The following is an 18,809-nucleotide window of genomic DNA, read 5'->3' as shown; positions in this document are numbered from 1 at the left end:
CCTTGTTTCCTTTCCTTGCAGATTTTTTTTTCATGGAACAGTACACAGGAGTCTTTAACAATAACATGGAAATGGCTGTTGATACAATTTTCCACTAAGTTGTCAAAGAGCCTAGACAATAAAGGGGGTTATATCACAGAAAAATAGTTCAACTGAATTGATTCTTGGCTTCTAAACCTCCCAAATATTCTTAGGTTATTAAAAACTAGTTCAATTTCTTTAGTGCTATTAAAAACACACTTTTTTCTCCATAGTAGACTTCTATATTTTTTTCATATAAACATTTAAGAATTTTATTTATATGTGCGAAATTTTCACTGATTCTGTAATAAAAATATCTATCTTCTAATTTTTACCTTAATTTTTTAAAATGAACCTTTTTGTTATACAGTACTAAAAACTTAGTTTAGAAGTGAACTGTCCTTGAGTCTGAATACTTGATCGGTTTTTGAAAAATGCTCTCAGAAGTTTCTAGTTTGTCACCCAAATTGCATGTCAGACAACAGAGAACACTTTGTCACGCTTAGATACCATTCAATCATAATCTGCGTTTGACTTCAAAGCTTTCACAATTCAATTTTATTTAGAATTAAGAAAACATGACTACCGAGAACAGGAAAGGGATACCATTTCTCTTCAACCAAACATCAGGGCAGAAAGAGTGGGGAGCACATGCCGTCTCCTCTCTCATTTCTGCTTCTATTCTGTGCCCTCCACACTTACATGCCCAGCTGCCCTCTGGGATGGATGCAGCTCCTGGAAGCTACAGGGCTGGAGTTAACTACCTATTTGGAAATGTCTGTGTCCATGTGGGTTACTGAGTTGTGCAGATGGGCTTAGCAACACAAGGTTATGTATGGAGTCTGCAGCTCCTTTTATATCTTGCAGATAAAGATGGTCTCTTATGACTATCTCAGGGATACCTGGTCAACCTGAGCTCTTTCCTTAAGAGCAAAACAGAGCAAACTTTTCATTATTATTAGATACTGGAAAAAAAATAAGAACATATAGTCTATACCAGGAAACCATCCTGAGAAATCTTGAGTCTCATTTTGTGAGATTCTAATCAAGTCTAAAACAATCATAGAAACAACAAAAAGAAACACAGATTCCCTTTGAGCACAGGCATTTGATTAAACTTAAACATTAATTAGAAACTTTTTGGACATAAACTATGCAAATGCTCTCTCTAGAAAGTTTTTTTCAGTATTGGGTGACTCTTATTTACTCTTCATTTTGTTTTACCCAACATCTACCCAGAAGATGGAATCAGAGATACAGACTATGAATATTAACTTTTATTCAAACTAATGTTCCAGTTGACATATCCTGAGCCCAACTGGGGAAAAATATAAGAAATAAATTGTATGTTAAGTAAGATGGCATCCCCCCATTTGTTACATGGAGTTTAATAATTATGCTATTTATTATAATTTAGGGGATACGTTTTAGTATCTAATTTCATTTGAGCTATTTTAAGATGTCCTTCTCAACTTTTTCTGATAAATAACAGAAGTTCCATGTAAAAGAGTTTAACACATATCAAAGTCGAATAATTTTAAACATTACATTATTAAAAATACATTATCTAACATGGGATATCAGGTAAATATTACTAGTCAGAATGTAAAATATGATGTATGTTATAGGATGTTAAGTAGTAAAACAATACTCTTTAACAAGAACAAAAATAATGACCTTAGTTCATTTATTACTTTGAAGATTGGTATGATCGGAATGTGTGTTGCACCAGACTGATAGGTTGAAGCCTAATTCCCATTGTGATGGTATTTGGAGGTGAGGCCTTTAAGAAGGTGACTGGGTCATAACAGCAGAGAGCTCCCTTGTCCCTTCCACCGCGCAATGGCATCCGTGAATCAGGAAGTGTGCCCTTTGTTTTTTATAAGCCACCTGTTTATGGTATTTTGTTATAGGAGCCTGAAGGAACTAAGACCAAGACATAATTTAATTTTTTGTCCTTGTCATCTAAGAGACTATCCCTTTATCCTAAACCCTTCTGTCTAATTGTAAGGTGTGAGGGAAGAGGCCGCATTCTCACAGTTGGCTTAGAAACCCTTCATTACCAAAAAAGCACGACTAAGTCAGAGGTTTTCACAGGGAAGTGTTTGATGAACAGGGGATACTTGTTTTTAACTTATAATTTGGAACTCAGAAATAACACCCAGAGAGAGAATAAGACTTCTGGGCATGTCTTAGCCTTCATGTATGCAACTAAGTAAAACACATACCTCACTGCATGGACAAACACAAATATGTTTGCTGTTTAAGGGATCGTACATAAAATATATATACAAAAAAAGATTTACACAAAAAATTTAAAGTCTTATGTCATATCCAAAGTTGACTTAATTTTACTCATGGAGAAAATCCCAAGTGATTTCTGTCCCTCTTTAAATCTCAAGCATATATACTCTCTGAGCTGACTAGAACTCTTTTTATAAAAAAGGTAAGATGCCTTTCAGAACTAATGCTATGTTCTTTCCTTGGATAACAGCGACTAGTGTAAAACTGAATTAGGTACAGATTTCTCTGTCTAAAGTGTAGGTAGGGTCAAGTTTATATTTGTACTCCTAAATACAAAGGTTAGATTTCACTGCTACTTAAAATGATGTAGTTAGATTATCTTTAAGTGTATAAATATTAATTATGAATACATTAGGGACCCTGTTCTTTTGAATTTTAAGTAGATGGATATTTTACTCAAGTGATAGAAATTTAACTTTTCATGAGAATATATTATCTACTGTATAAGATACTGTCAAAAACTTAAAATACCCTGCAAATTTAAGTATGAGAAACTACTTAAAATGAATATCTTTTCACCTCCTTAAGAAACAAACATCACACACAATGATTTAGAAAATACAGGAGTTTATATTTAGCTGCATTGTAAAAATGTAATTCACAAAAAAAGGTGATAAGAGAAAGAACAAATGAAATTTCTCACACTGAGTGCTCTGCCAGCCACTGGTATAATTATAAAAAAGGTGTGCATGCCTCCAATTCCTTTATCTAACCAGCACTTAGTGTTCACTAAAAATGAGAGAAAATTAGTTGGATATGACAATTTCTTTTTCTACCTTTTTAAACAATATGTTTAAATCATTTTACTCTCTCTTATTTTATAAAATAAGCCCTTATGGTCCTACATATTCCTTTGAAATTCTAATTTAACAACATCCCTAAAGATTTGATATGTGGTGTATTTTCATTGTTGGTTGCTTTCATTTTTCCATTTGGGTTTTTTATTGACTAAGATAATTGAATTTCCATGTTTCAGAGATTTTTATGGTTATGCTTTTGTAAGTGTTATTTAAATGCTTTAATGCTCCAAAACATGATCAATTGTTGAAATGTTCCAAATATGCTTTGAAAAAGGAGGTGTTCTCCAGGTGTTGTGTGCAGTGCTCACAATGTGATACTGGTTACTGGTTGGACTGATCAGTCACACGCTTCTTGATTATGCTGCTGGAGCTCCCACCCCTTGGAGGTTAATGTTACTGTCTCCTGCCCTGTGCCCTATTTATTCATATCCTGGGTTAATTCTGACAATTTATCTTTAATGTATTTTGAGTTCGTGTTACTAAGATCATACAATGTTTAAACTGCTATATCTTTCTCGGTTATTGAAACTTTTAGCAAAACCTAGTTTTCATAATGCTTTTTAGAATTGTAAATAATGTAAAGCTGCCGTGTAGTGCCCAGTCACCCCACCACACCCAACCATGCACCCTCAACCACCATTGCATGCAGGGACCATCTTTGTGCCCCGGCCATCCTAGCACACAGCCCCTAGCCACCACAGCGCTTGGGGAGATGTGGCATAGGACTAGTGGCCCAGTGCAAATTTTGCTACCACCACTACCCTGCTCCCAAGTTCCCTGGTGGGCATACCCCTCCAGAGCTGGCCTACTGGGGTCCCACTAACACTACAGAGAGCAAGAACAGTCCACAACAGGCAGAAAGTCAGTGAATGTGCTGCAATGAAAGGAAACGTGACTCAAACACAACAGTAGAGCATAAGCAAAACACCTGGGATACTCTCCTGAAGTTTCAGGTTCTGATGAACAGGGACTGTAGGGCACTCTAGGAACTCTTCATAAAGTCACTGCTTTCAAGAGCAGAAGAAATAGCTGACTTTCTTAACACACAGAAGGAGATACAGAGAGGCAGACAAAATGAGGACACAGAAATTTGTCCCAAATGAAAGAACAAGACAAGGCCACAGCTGGAGATCTAAGCAAAAACAGATATAAGGAACATGTCTAATAGAGAATTTAAAGCAATGATAATGAAGAAACTCACTGGACTTGAGAAAAGAGTGGAAGAATGTGTGAGACTCTTAACAGAACAATAAGAAATAACAGAGCAGAGATAAAGGACTCAATAAATTAAATGAAAAACACACCTGATGAAATGAACAGCAGGATGGAAGAAGCAGAGGAATGAATTAATGACCTAGAAAACAGTAATGGAAAGTAAACAAGTTAAGCAAAGAGAGAAAAAAAAAAGAATTATGCAAAATGAGAATAGACTTAGGGAACTCAGTGACTGTAGCAAATGTAATAACATTCATATTATAGCAGTTCCAGAAGAAGAAGAGAGAGAAAAGGGGACAGAAAATTTATTTGAAGAAATAATAATTGAAAAATTCCTTAATGAAGGAAACAGATATTCAGACCCAGGAGGCACAGAGAACTCCCACAAGTATCAACAAAAGCAGACCCACACCAAGACATGTTGTAATTAAATTGGCAAAACATTATAATAAAGAAAAAAAATTAAAAGATATAAGACAAAAGATGTCAGTAACTTACAAGGGAAAACCCATAAATGTAGTAGGAGATTTTTCAACAGAAACTTGGCAAGCAGAAGGAAGGGCAGGATGTACCTGGGGTGCTGAATGGGAAAAATCTGCACCCAAGAATACTGTATCCAGGAAGGCTATCATTCAGAATAAAAGGAGAGATAAAGAGTTTCCCAGATAAACAAAAACTAAAGGAATTCATGACAACTAAATCAGCCCAGTGAGACATATTAAAGGGGACTCTTTGAGTGGAAAGGATGGACCAAAAGTGACAATATCAAGGTAGAAAACACAAAATCAGCAAAAATGAATATTTCTGTAAGAAATCAGTCAAGGAACTCACAAAAGAAATACTCATAGAATGTGGGAGGAGAGGAGCAAAGAATAGGTTCAAACTTAAATGACCATCAACTTAATATAGATTGCTATATGTAGAAGATGCCAAACACAAACCTAATGGTAACCATATATCAAAAACCACTAACAAATATGCAAAGTATAAAGAAGGAAATCCAAATATATCACTAAAGAAAATCAGCAAAACATGAAGGAAATACAAGAATCAGAGGAAATGTTCAGAAACGACCACAAAACAAGTAATAAAATGGCAATACATAACATATCTATCAGTAATTACTTTGAATGTAAATGGACTAAATGCTCCAATCAAAGGACATAAGGAGACAGTGGATTAAGCAAACAAACAAACAAAAACAACAAACAACAAAAAAGTAAAAACAAAAAACCCAACAAGAGCCATGCATATGCTCCTTACAAAGAGACTCATTTCAGACCTAAAGACATCATCAGATTAAAAGTGAGGAAGTGGAGAAACCATCTATCGTGCAAATGAATTGCAAAAGAAAGCTGGAGTAGCAATATATATATTGGACAAAAAAGACTTTAAAACAAAAACTCTAACAACAGACAAAGAAGGACCCTATATAATAGTAAAGGGGGAAATCCAGAGAGAGTGGGACATCTGGATTGTGAGCAGGCACCTTTGTTTCATGCATGACCAAAGAGCAATTTAAACATGGGTTATGTTGAAAAAGGCAAGAAGATTTTTGTTCAGAAGTGTGCCCGGTGTCATACCATGGAAAATGGAGGCAATCACAAGCTGGGCCAAATATCCATGGTTTATCTGGGCAAGAGACAGGTCAAGCCCCTGGATTTTCTTACACGGATACCAACAAGAACAAAGGCATCTCCTGGGGAGAGGAGACACTGATGGAGTATTTGGAGAATCCCAAGAAGTATATCCCAAGAACAAAAATGATCTTTGCCGGCATTAAGAAGGCAGGGGAAAGAGCAGACTTGATAGCTTTTCTTAAAAAAGCTACTAAGGAGTAATAGTTGGCCATTGCTTTATTTATTACAAAACAAAAATGTCTCATGACTTTTTTATATGTGTACCATATTTAAATTGATCTCGTACACCTGAATTCAGATCACTAATGGCTGATAGAATATTTCTTTTGGACAGTCCTGATTTAAATAAGATTGGCTCGTGGTTAAACGAATATGTGATTGGCAGTGTTCAGCTTTTCACAGAGCTGGTAAATGCCATCTCTAAGCTTACAGGAGATTGGTTTTATAGATTTATATAATTGGTTATATTAATATATTTAAATACTGAGGGTGAAGTTTCACTCTATCAGAACAGCAAGGCTCAGCTGTGTTTCAAGTTGTGTTTGTTAGCCTATTAAAGGCAAGGGCTAAAGATAAGCTGACAATGTCTCCTTTCTCCTTTTAGTCTTAACTCTGCCAATTGAATTAAAATTCCTTGCATTTAAAATGTTGCCTTTTGCTTAATGAAAGGCATGTTGGGGTGGTTTATGCATGATATTAAATACAGAATATTAACACTTCTCAAAAAATATAAAGGGGAAAATCCAACAAGAAGATATGACAATTGTAAATACTTGTGCACCCAACATTGATAAAACGGTTAATAACAAACATAAAGGAGCTAATTAGTAACAACACAATAGTAGTTGGGGACTGTCACACCCACTCAATGGACAGATCATCTATACAGCAAATCAACAAAGAAACAATGGCTTCAAATGATACACTAGAACAGATGGATTTAACAGATGGTTTTACTAAAATAATAATAGAACAGATCAGTGAAACCAGGAGTGAATTCTTTGAAAAAAATCAATAACATTGATAAACTTCTAACCAGACTCCTCAAGAATAAAAGAGAAAGGACAAAAATAAATAAAATCACAAATGAGAGAGGGGAAATAATAACCAACACCATGGAAATACAAACAATTATCAGAGAATATCATGAAAACTATATGCCAACAAATTCATAAACCTAGAAGGATCCCTAGAAGAAATGGATACATTCCTAGAAATATATAAACTACCAAAACTAAACCAGAAAGAAATAGGAAATTTGAACAGACCAAAAATCAGCAAAGAAATTGAATCAGTAATCAAAAAATTTCTAACAAATAAAAGTCCATGACCAGATGGCATTACAGGTGAATTCTATAAAACATTTAAAGAAGGGTTAACACCGATTCTTCTCAAACTATTCCCAAGAAACAGAAAAGGAAGGAAAAGTTCCAAATTCATTCTGTGAGGCAAAATCCTACCAAACTCAGATAGAGGATCCTCAGTGGGGAAAAACAGAGAGCTTTTGCCTAATCAGGAACAAGAAAAGGATGTTCACTCTCACTACTGTTATTCAGTATACTATTGGAAGTCCTAGCCACAGCAATCAGACAATAAAAAGAAATAAAAGGCATCCAAATCAATAAGGAAGAAGTAAAACTTTCCCTATTTGCAGATGACATGATACTATACATAGTAAACTTAGAAGACTCCACCAAAAAACTACTAGAATTGATACACAAATTCAGGAAAGTTGCAAGATACAAATCAATGTACAGAAATCTATTGCATTTCTATACACCAATAATGAAGCAGCAGAAAGAGAAATTAAAAAAAAAACAATCCCATTTACAATTTCACCAAAAATAATAAGATACCTAGGAATAAATCTAACCAAAGATTAGATGTGGAAGACTTGTACTCTGAAAGCTATAAAACATTGATGAAGGGAATTGAAGATGACACAAAGAAATGAAAATGTAGTCCCTGCTCATGGATTAGAAAAATAATTATTATTAAATTGTTTTTACTACCCAAAGCATCTATACATTTAATGTAATCCCTGTCAAAATACCAACAGCATTTTTCACAGAACTAGAGCAAACAATTCTAAAATCTATATGGAACCACAAAATATACTAAATAGCCAAAACAATCTTGAAAAAGAAAAGCAAAGCTAGAAGCGTCACAATTCCAGGCTTCAAGGTATATTACAAAGCTGTAGTGATCAAAACAAAGCAGGAAGGAATATCCAATGGGAAAAAGACAGTCTCTTCAACAAATGGTACTGGGAAAATGGGACATCAACATGCGAAAGAAATAAACTGGACCGCTTTCTTACACCACACACAAAAATAAACTCAAAATGGATTAAGGACCTAAATGTGAGACTTGACACCATAAAAATCCTAGAAGAGAACACAGGCAGTAACCTCTTTGATATCAGCTATAGAAGCTTTTTTCTAGATATGTCTCCTGAGGCAACAGAAACAAAAGCAAAAATAAACTATTGGGACTACATAAAAATAAACAGCTTCTGCATAGCGAAGGAAACAATCAACACCAAAAGGCAACCTACAGAATGGGAGAAAAATATTTGCAAATGACATAGCTGATAAAGGCTTAGTATCCAAAATATATGAAGGACTTATACAACTTAACACTCAAAAAACAATTAATCCATTTAAAAACTGGGAAGAAGACTTGGGCAGCCATTTCTTCAAAGAAGACATCCAGATGGCCAACAGACACAAGAAACGATGTTCATCATCATCGCTTACCATCAGGGAAATGCAAATCAAAACCACAATGATCTATCACCTCACACCTATCAGAATGGCTAAAATCAACAACACAAGAAACAACAAGGGTTGGTGAGGATGTGGAGAAAAAAAGAACCCTCACGCACTGTTGGTGGGAATGCCAACTGGTGCAGCCACTGTGGAAAACAGAATGGAGGTTCCTCAAAAAGTTAAAAAATAGTATTACCATTACATCGAGTTATTCTATTACTGGGTATTTACCCAAAAAATACAAAACACTAATTCAAAAAATTATATGCACCCCTATATTTATAGCAGCATTATTTATAGTAGCCAACATACGGAAGCAGCCCAAGTGTTCACTGATAAATAGATTAAAAAGATGTGGCATAGATATACAATAAAATATTATTCAGCCACAAAAAATGAAATCTTGCCATTTTCAAGGACATAGATGGATCTACCGAGTATAATGCTAAACTACCTAAGTCATAGAGAAAGACAAATACTGTAGGATTTAACTCATATGTGGAAATTAAGAAGCAAAACTAAGGAGCAAAGGGAAAAGAGAGAGAGAGATCGAGAGAGTGAGAGAGTGAGAGAAATTAAAAAAACAGACTCTTAACTACAGAGGACAAACTGATGGTTAACAGGGGGAGCTGGTGGGGGATGGGGGGAGATAGGTGATGGGGATTAAGGAGTGTGCTTGTGGTGATGAGCCCTGGGCGTTGTACAGAGGTGTTGAATCGCTATGGTGTGCACCTGAAAGTAATATAACACTGTATGTTAACTAACTGAAATTAAAATAAAAACTTAAAAAAAAAGAAAAATGAAAAATTTTAATAATGCTGTTTCCCCCAAAACTGATTTTATATGCAATTAAAATGGTTTCAAAAGCTGCCTTTTGGTTAATGTTTGCCTGGTATGTCATTGTCCATTCTTTAACGTTCAGTGCTTTTGTTCTCATGTTTTAGGTATATATCTTGTGTCTTGCATAAAGCTGGACGTTCTTTTAATCCAGTATTAGAATCTTTGTCTTTTAAACTTTTGTTAGCACATTTACATTTTGTTTTGTCACTGTTGTATATGGTTTTATTCTATTATTGTGTGTGTGTGTGTGTGTGTGTGTGTGTATGTACACGTATACACTTCTTATTTGTCCTACTTCCCTCTACTCTACCCTCTTCTTTTTATTTTTTAAAACTAATTTGACATCTGTATTTTACTTCAATCCCCTGGATGATTTTCCTAGGCAATTCAAACGTGTTTTCAGTCTAAAGGATTTGATGCCGAAAAGCTCTGGTCTGAGCAGATCACTGGGCCAGACACTGCTTCCCATGACGTTACATGGGGCAGCTTCCAAGGAGGCCCCCAGACCAAGGCTCCAATGATGGCCACGGAGATGCTGAAATTGGCCAGGACCAATGACCTTTGAGGGTGTGGTTGTGTGCCTGTCCTGGGAGAAGAGAGGCTCTTGGACAAGGGCCCTGGGGCATCTATGGTGTGTGCCCTGCATAATTTTGCTTGTTCCCACTGGGACTTGACGTCTCCAACCCCACATGGTCCCACAACAGAGGTGTGGGGAGGAGGCCTGGGTGCTGGCCAGCAAGGACTTGACTTGGTCTAGCCATATGAGACCCAGCCTTGAACCTTCAAATTCAAGGTGTTTAGAAAGGCCTTCCAAGGTAAGCAGCTCTTAATTACCACCTGACAATTCACAGGAACACAACCCCACACAATCAGGAGTGTGAGGTGTCCTCAGAAACCACGCAGCAAGGAAAAGTCTTCCATGTGCAACACCAGTGAGGAAGCCTTCATTCCAAATGCCCTCCTTGTTTGGCACCGAAAGTTTTAAGCACAGAGAGGTGTCTGACTGCAATGAGCCTAAGAGATCCAAAGCTCCCACCTCTTTCCCGAAGTCCTCATTGTAGAAAGACCTCAGAGTGGGAAAGCCTTCTTCTGCAGCTTCTGTGGCACCGGTGACCAGAAGGTGACATGCTGGTAGGGATTTATGAGTGCAGTCAATGTGGCATGCTTCCAGCAGAGGAGATACACTTGGTAGTTCACACCGGAGAAGGTCTTTGACCATGGGAATGTGGGAACCCCTCAGCATACCTGTGCCCTTGCTCTGGAGAAATGTGTTCACACCTGGGTGGAACCTTAGGAGAACAGCCTTTGCAAGAAAGCCTTCAGTCATAATTCAACTCTAGGCACCAGAGTCGCAGTGGGGAGGGACTATGAGAGCCATCTGCATGCAAGCCTGCAGGGGCTGTGTTACATTCCCTGTCCTCCCTGGGCAGAGCTCTTTGACGCCCAGAGCCCACAACAGAAGCCTCCTCTCCATCCTGGCTCTGCTGGGATGTACATCCGCCACCCACATTGTCAAAGAAGGTGGCCCCTGTGTCTCCCCTGCCTGTTACTAGGTTAGGCACGGAACTCACAGGGTGGCCAAGGGGACCTGAGAGGCACTGTTGGCAGTTTTTGAGCAATGCTCCCTCGCTTCATGGATTTGTTTTAATTATTTTTTTTAATGTATTATTTTTAATTTTTAATTATTTTTTTAATGTATTATACACACATTGCATTTGTATGCATGTATGTATATCTCATTATATTTAAGAATTCTGCTCCATAAATATATACACTCTAACTTCATCCCAGTAGTAAACTTACAAGAGTGTATTATGCCTCAATACCTGCGAGTGACACACAAGTCATTATTTTTCTTCAGGATTTGCATTAATAAAAATCTGTTCATGGTCCTCGGCCCTGTTTGATGGAGAGTGATTGCTTGGGCTGCTCACTGCTACCTCAGTACTTTGCAATCACCCTGCAAATCGGAGAGAGAAGACGCGCCTAATAGCTGTAGCTCCAACATCATACCTGTTGCCACTGACAGACTTTATTCCTTAGAGGAGATACCAACCGCCAGCTGTCTGTGACAGTTTGTGAACTAACATTGACATTTGTGTTGGTACCGTAACGGTATTTACAGCTCAGGAGATAATATAAAATCAGATTATGATAGATCCAGGAATTTTTGAGGCAAAAAGTAAAACAATACACAAATTACCAACTTGTTTGGGATATAAAATTATTTAGAAAATCACTTCAGGACTCAGAGTCTCTTTCAAGAAATACCTCTTCTATGCGAAACATAAAGATATGCCCCAGGTTTGCACAGAGAAAAGGGATTGCAGAGAACAGAAGATGGTAATTCAGTTGTATAGCTGTTCATCCATACTAGATTTTCTAGTAGCCCGCTGTGTCAGAAAAGGAAAGGTAGAGATGAAGAAAGAAAGCCATTTTGAATGATGTGGGAATATAAATATAAAATATCACAGGATCGGCACAAAGATTAACTATATATCTTTGTTATTTTCTTTTTCTAGGCTCTGAAGTGGCTCTTCTTCATATTCCATGAATATCACTTTTTAAGAAGTTTAAATTGACATATTTCAACATAGTCACCTAAAGTGGTTAAGCCTCTGGGAAAATGACACTGGAAAGCAATGAAAAAGGTAGAATTTTGGGTGACTATTATAAAAGTTTTGAATCAGAGAACACTTTTGCTGGATACTATTATATGGAAGAAAAGTCAGCATTCTTGTCTCTATTCTCATTTCCTACTAAACCCTGAAGATGTCATAATGAAAAAAAAAAAAAAAAAGAAATGGACTTGACTGGGTACTTACGGCTGTAGTCCCAGGACAGCTTGCAGTTTGACATTCACCAGTCATCCGGTTTGGGATTAAGACATCGTCCCAGCAAGATGGACCCTTTGAGAAAAACAAACATGTACTTGGTGCATGAACTGTAACACAAAGGTACTCCCTAGTATGTTTTCTAAAATCTATTTCTACTATAAAATGATAATGAATAGTAATATGTCATCCAATGATTTTTGAAATGTAATCCACAGAACCTGGCAGTTCTCAAGATCCTTTTGGGGGATCTGGTGGATCAAAACTATTTTCTTAAATACACTAAGATGATGTTTAGCATATTGATCCAAACATGTGGTACATTCACACGTAATCGTCTCCCCACTGTGGTTAATTCAATGGTTTGAAAACTTAACTACTTTTCTTAAGTTCACTGCAATGTCAAATGATGACTTTTACATGAAAACATCTACGCAATTACATTCAAAAGGATTCTTCGGGGGCAGTCGTGGACCACGTGGCGGCATACCGGGAAGGGCCACCTGTCACAGCTGGCAGGCTGAGCGGACACATTTCCCCCACTCTCTCCTGAGGCACCACAAAAACTACATTTAAAAACTAGCTTGGTGTAAACCCATAATACCAAGGAGAACAGAAGACAGAGTATTGATTGAGAAGAAATTTCCATGCGTTTCTGGAAATCTGCAACAGGCTGCAGCAGAGGAGGGGCCTCTGTGCCCTGTGGGACCACAGCAAGTCTGAAGGCTCAAGAAGAAGGCATGGGCCACAACAGAGTGACGCCTGGAGCAGCCAACAGTGGGAAAGTGAGAATTTTCATAAATGGAAGATCCTAAAATCTTCTAGAGAGAAAGGTCAGATCCCCTAACTAGAAACAAAAATCAAAATAGAAATTTTAAGTAGTACAAATACCTTTAAAGATCAGAGGAAAGAGTTTTCAACCTAAAATTCTCTACCTAACTGAATTGTCAAGTAAGTGGGAGAATGGTGAGGAGTGATTTGGGGACACGCAGATTTGCCGAATTTACACGTGTGCTAGAAGGTCTAAGAGTTCAGGGGAATGTCAGACAGCTTGAGGGAAGGCAGGGAGAGGCCCAGCCTTGGCCTCATCCAACGTACGGCTCTGGGTAAGAGCCTCGGGACAGATGGGTGGTGTCTCTGTAGACACGGCAGAGAAGGAGGAGGACAGAAGGGTGGTGTCACCAGCTGTGGTGATGACAGCGCTTCCAGCAGGCGTGTTATAGGGCCTGTGCCCGGCCAGGTGGAGAAAGGTTAAGGTCAAGGGATGGCCGCCGTGGTGATTTTACTCCCAAAGACATTGGGACCCGCCAGAGGTTTATGTGAGCAGTGAAACTGGTCACCACCAGTCAGCACCAGGACCACCTTGTCCCACGAGCCAGACCAAGAAGCCTCCTGGCCATGATGCCGCACAAACCAGTGCAAACTCGGAAAGCACGCGAGGATCTCAGCCATTCCTGCGTCTCCGGGAGCGCTCGCTTCCCCTCCCCCTGCACCAGCACACGTACGCACACACAGGTGCACCAAGCACACACACGCACGTGCACACACATCAGACGCTCTAACACATGGGTACCACACACCCGCACCCACTCACGTGTACACACACACACAACACCACCACAGACCACGCACAGGCACACCATACACACACAGACCCACGCACTTACACGTGCACCCACATAATTTAGAGAAAAACAGGGGAGGGCAGAGGGAATCTTGGACATTGAGCATCTACCTTAAAGATACTAAGCCAAACTTCAACAGAGGCCATTTGAGCCAAACATCAAAAGGAGCTATGATCTGGATTCATAGGTCATTACACCAAAAGCCACTGCTTCAACCGCAAGGTTGTAAGCGACTGCAGAAAAGCCGGAGGCTTGCCGTCCTTAGGGAGACTGCTTCCACGGTGGCCCTGGGATGCCACTTGGGAATTTGCACTTGGGGAGTGTTCCCATTCGCTTAGTTACACAGAGGGTTTGCAGCATGAAAACTGTCTGTAGGAACAACCTGGTTTGTGCTGAACCCCTTACCCCCTGGGAGTCTGGAATTGTGCTAGGGAGGGGTATACAGTGACCAGCCTCCAGTAAAGCCTGGGTGCTGGGTAAACGAGCACGTCCTGTGCGGCTCTGCTGGGAAAGGGCTCTTGGAAACTTGCCTGTGGTTTCCTCCAGACTTCACGCCGCATGTCTTTTCCATCTGCTACTTTGCATCCTGTTGGCAGGATGAACCTTACTCGTGTGTAGGACGATACACCGAGTCCTGTAAGCCCTTCCAGCGATTCACCGAACCTAGACAGGCAAAGCCATCTTAGGGACCCACGACACAATGACATTGATTAATCAAGAACATACACCTCCATGGAAGGGTCAGGGTTCATGATGAAGATCACATCCGTTATGGGGAATAAGCAATTTCATTTCCTCTGTACCTCTAAGTGTAATGCATGCATTTCAAATCCATTGTAGTCATGGTGATGTAAACATTCCCTAGACTTTCAACCTTACATTCATACTACTGAGATTGGGCAGATGATTGAAATCACGGTTATGTAACCAAACATACATGCCATGCAGCTTGGGCAATGTAAAAGTAAAGGCATAAAGGTTACGAGTTGGATGGCAAAGGTGGAGCTGAGAGAGAAGGCGAAGGAGGGGATTAATATCCTCACCCTACAAGATGTTGCTTTTTTATCGTGAGGCCATCTGTATGTTTGATTTCTAAACATAGCCATATATTCATTTGGCCAAAATGACACACGTATCAGAGTAAAAGAAGGATAAAGAACTGACACCAAGAACTGGATCACATTTATCAGCCTTGCTTTTCCAACTTCACATGAGAAATTCAGCACAGACCAGCATGGCGGGGATACAGTCTCCCACGTCGTATTTCAATCCTTGGCCGAGGACCCATCTTGGAGGTTATGTTTGTTTGTTAATCCGTTTCTCTGTAGGATACTCCATGGATACTGGGAATCAGGTTTTTCTCATTTTTTTCTAATGCTTATTTATTTATTTTGAGAGATAGAGTGCAAACAGGAGAGGGGCAGACAGAGAGGGAGAGAGAGAATTCTAATCGGACTCTGCACTGTCAGATGCAGGGCCCAATTCCACAAACTGTGAGATCATGACCTGATCTAAGATCAAGAGTCGGATGCTTAACCGACTGAGTCACTCAGGTGGTTTCTTTCAATTTTAGAGGACTAGGAAAACTTTAGAGAGTCAAATCTGTGGCCCAGCTCTGGAAACTTTACATAACTTATAATAAATATTAGGTTTACTAATTTTACCTTTGCTTTCATATTATTTTTCTCAATTGATTTTTCTTGACCTCTTTCCTCATCTTATTTGGTTTTTCTTGTTTTTAGCCTCAACGTATTGTTGCAGACTTGTCAAATCCTTTTGAAGTGAGGCAGGGTATAATGAAATAATTGTGAAGGTCTCATGGCTTTCCCCTTTTAACTCTCCAACATTCCTGACCACTTCTAACAAAAACAGTGTCTTGTGTCTCTTCCATCCGGGACAGTAGCCACTCATCCTTAGAACATGGCAGTCTCTGGCGGGACAGCCGCGGGAAGCACTGATCACACGCTGTGGCTGGTGGAGACCGACAATGAACTGAGGCATACTTGAGGCTTGGAAAAGTCCCTGGTTGCAAAGGAAATCCATTTCATCGTGGATAACCATTAACTAAACATGGAGACATTGCTTCCTTGCTCTATCAATAGCCTTTCGAGGCTGGTTCAGGAAGCACTGACCTACTTAAAGCACATGCAATGGTAAGAGATAAAGCTAACATGGGCACAGTCTGGGGACAGAGGAGTAACATAGGGGTTAGGGCCCATTTGCATTCATTTCACTGCCCAGAGTAGGATTCCCTGCCGCAAAGTCTAGGATGAAATGAAACTGTGCATCACACAGATATTTATTTTTCATGCCTTAATATTTCAAAGTCCAAGAAGCAATGAAAACATTTATGTAACAATTCCTATAATTACCTTATAAGATACTACTTTATCTGATAAGTCCTTGTTTTGTACGAGGAGATTATAGAAAGCCCATTCACAATATTCTTCTTGATCTCAAACCATAACCAGATAACATAAGTAATAAAGCCAATAGAATTCCGATGACTATGGGAATTCAGCATAATGAAATCAATGTGTTAGCTGAGCCACACTCCTCACAGCATCGGTATTGAACGCTATTGCTGTACCCATCCCGAAAATAGAAACAAGTGTGCCAGTGAATTTATGCCATTACAAAGCAGATTCAATGTTGCCGCTTTCGAGTCTTAGGAAATATAAAATGTTAATTGGTTCATCCTTGCATACTGTGTTTTAACAGATGCATGGTTAAAGCATTTATTATTAATGGTTTTTATACGGGGGTAAAAAGGTCTCCAGGCTACAAGATTTAAAAGGGACTGCATATCACACGGCAGCCATGTCAGGGAGAGAATTCCCCCCAAAATGTATTTAATCTCTCCAATGTAAAGAATGGGAGAAAGATATCTGAAAAAAATGTCACAACAGTGGTGAAATACATGTCTTAATAAAGGATCATTTGGCTGCTTTTTATAAAACTTCCTCCTTTTTTTTAGCTCAATATTGATTACACAATCAAGACAATACATAAATTATCTGAGCATCTATAGCAAGGGGGAACAATCTGTGGTCTGCTGACTGACTCCAGCCTAGGGTTTGTTTTTACACAGAAAAAACAATGGTTTTAGATTTTTAAATGGCTAAAAAGCGCAAAAAGAAGAGTGTTTCATGGCACATGAAGAGTAAGTGATATTCAGGATTCCGTGTCTGCACGTGAACTTGATTGGAGCACGGCCATGGTCGCTCATGTGCCTGTTGTCTATGTACTGCAAGGGCAGAACTGAGTTGTTTCAACACAGAGGAAGTGGCTTGCAAAACCTAAAATCCCTACTATTCTGGTCCTTTATGGAGAACGCTTGCCAATCGTTGACCTGGGATAAATACAGTTTTCCAAGTTCATACTGAAAAGCACTTAAAAAAAACAAAACAAAACATTGCAACAGCATTTTGACCACCATAGAATCTCACTAGTTTGTAGCAGCAGCTGCATCCCGGGTCTCAAGTGAGAAATTACTTCAATTCAAACCTTGGAGCCACTGGCCTGTGGAATCCACGGGTGTTGTTATGATGCAGGGACTCACGTTGTTGGAATTGGTGAACGAGTGGAAAACTGCAACCAGAGATGACGTTTGGGGATTTTCCCTGATAATATCACCACCAACAGAAAATCATAAAGTGGAATAGTATTTAAACACATCTATATGGTGCAAGTAAATCAGAAATTCAGAAAAAAAAAAAGGACTCAATGGCATGAAAAGCAAGTGTTTAAATCTGTAAATTATGAGTCTGAAAATTTACTTTTAAAAATTGTAGGACTAATCTACAAGTCATTTTTGCTATGTCTTGCATGTCTAATCAAGTGGAAAATTGAAGTATTTCATTGGCTAATTCTTATCCAAATATCACTCCGACCCAGATCCAGATGAGCTGTTAAAGCAAAAGAGGTTGTTTTCCACCCCCCTGAATTATCTAAATAAATTCTATAGTCTGCTTTACATAGGTGGGCATATACACTGCTGTCTAAAAATGTTGCAAGTCTGGGGGTGCTTGGGTGGCTCAGTCGGGTAAGCATATGACTTCGGTTCAGGTCATGATCTCACGGTTTGTGGGTTCAAGCCCCACATCAGGCCCGCTGCTGTCAGCCTGTCAGTGCAGAGCCTGGGGCCTGCTTCAGATTCTGTGTCTTCCTCTCTCTCTGCCCCTTCCCTACTTGCGCTCTGTCTCTCTCTCTCTCTCAAAAATACATAGATGTTAAAAAAAATTTTTTTTTTAAATTGCAAATCCTGTTTCACCAAAATGTTACTACAAAGTCTTGGTGTTTCCAGTTTTTAAAAAGGATTATTTAATCTACTCCTGAAATCATTGTTCCACTATATGCTAACTAATTTGGATATAAATTAAAAAAAATAAAAAATAATATAAAATAAAGGATTATTTTAACAGTACTTTTACTTAAACTGTACTTTTACTGATTATTTCAAGTTATCAAATGTGTTACATTTAGTATATCCTCTTGATTGGGGCCACACACATTTAAGTCATATAATTAAACTTAAGGGGTTAAAATAATTTTGAGAATTATACTTGTAATATAATACTAGGACAGCAAAACTGTCCTTAAAACTGCTACACTCAGGGGCGCCTGGGTGGCTTAGTTGGTTAAATGTTCTACTTCAGCTCAGGTCATGCTCTCGCGGTTCATGGGTTTGAGCTATGCTGGCAGCTCAGAGCCTGGAGCCTGCTTCAGTCTCTCTCTCTCTCTCTCTCTCTCTCTCTCT

The 18,809-nt window shown here is 38.8% G+C and overlaps 1 protein-coding gene and 1 pseudogene across 2 annotated transcripts in view; one reads left to right on the top strand and one right to left on the bottom strand.

Annotated features, from left to right (window-relative positions):
* Positions 1–18,809, bottom strand: part of PRKN (parkin RBR E3 ubiquitin protein ligase) — a 1,360,680-nt gene that overhangs the window by 687,058 nt on the left and 654,813 nt on the right. For both annotated transcript variants that reach the window (XM_040448602.1, XM_040448601.1), the window contains exon 5: positions 12,417–12,500. In XM_040448602.1, coding sequence (XP_040304536.1) covers positions 12,417–12,500 — 84 coding nt within the window. The remainder of the gene's footprint in view (positions 1–12,416; positions 12,501–18,809) is intronic.
* Positions 5,859–6,320, top strand: LOC121013073 (cytochrome c-like; annotated as a pseudogene).

The sequence above is a fragment of the Herpailurus yagouaroundi genome, unplaced genomic scaffold (assembly GCF_014898765.1).
Source record: "Herpailurus yagouaroundi ecotype Mexico unplaced genomic scaffold, PumYag 198, whole genome shotgun sequence".
Taxonomy (NCBI): Eukaryota; Metazoa; Chordata; class Mammalia; order Carnivora; family Felidae; genus Herpailurus; species Herpailurus yagouaroundi.
Note: the sequence above shows the minus strand (reverse complement) of the source record. Positions and strands in the feature narration are given on the sequence as shown.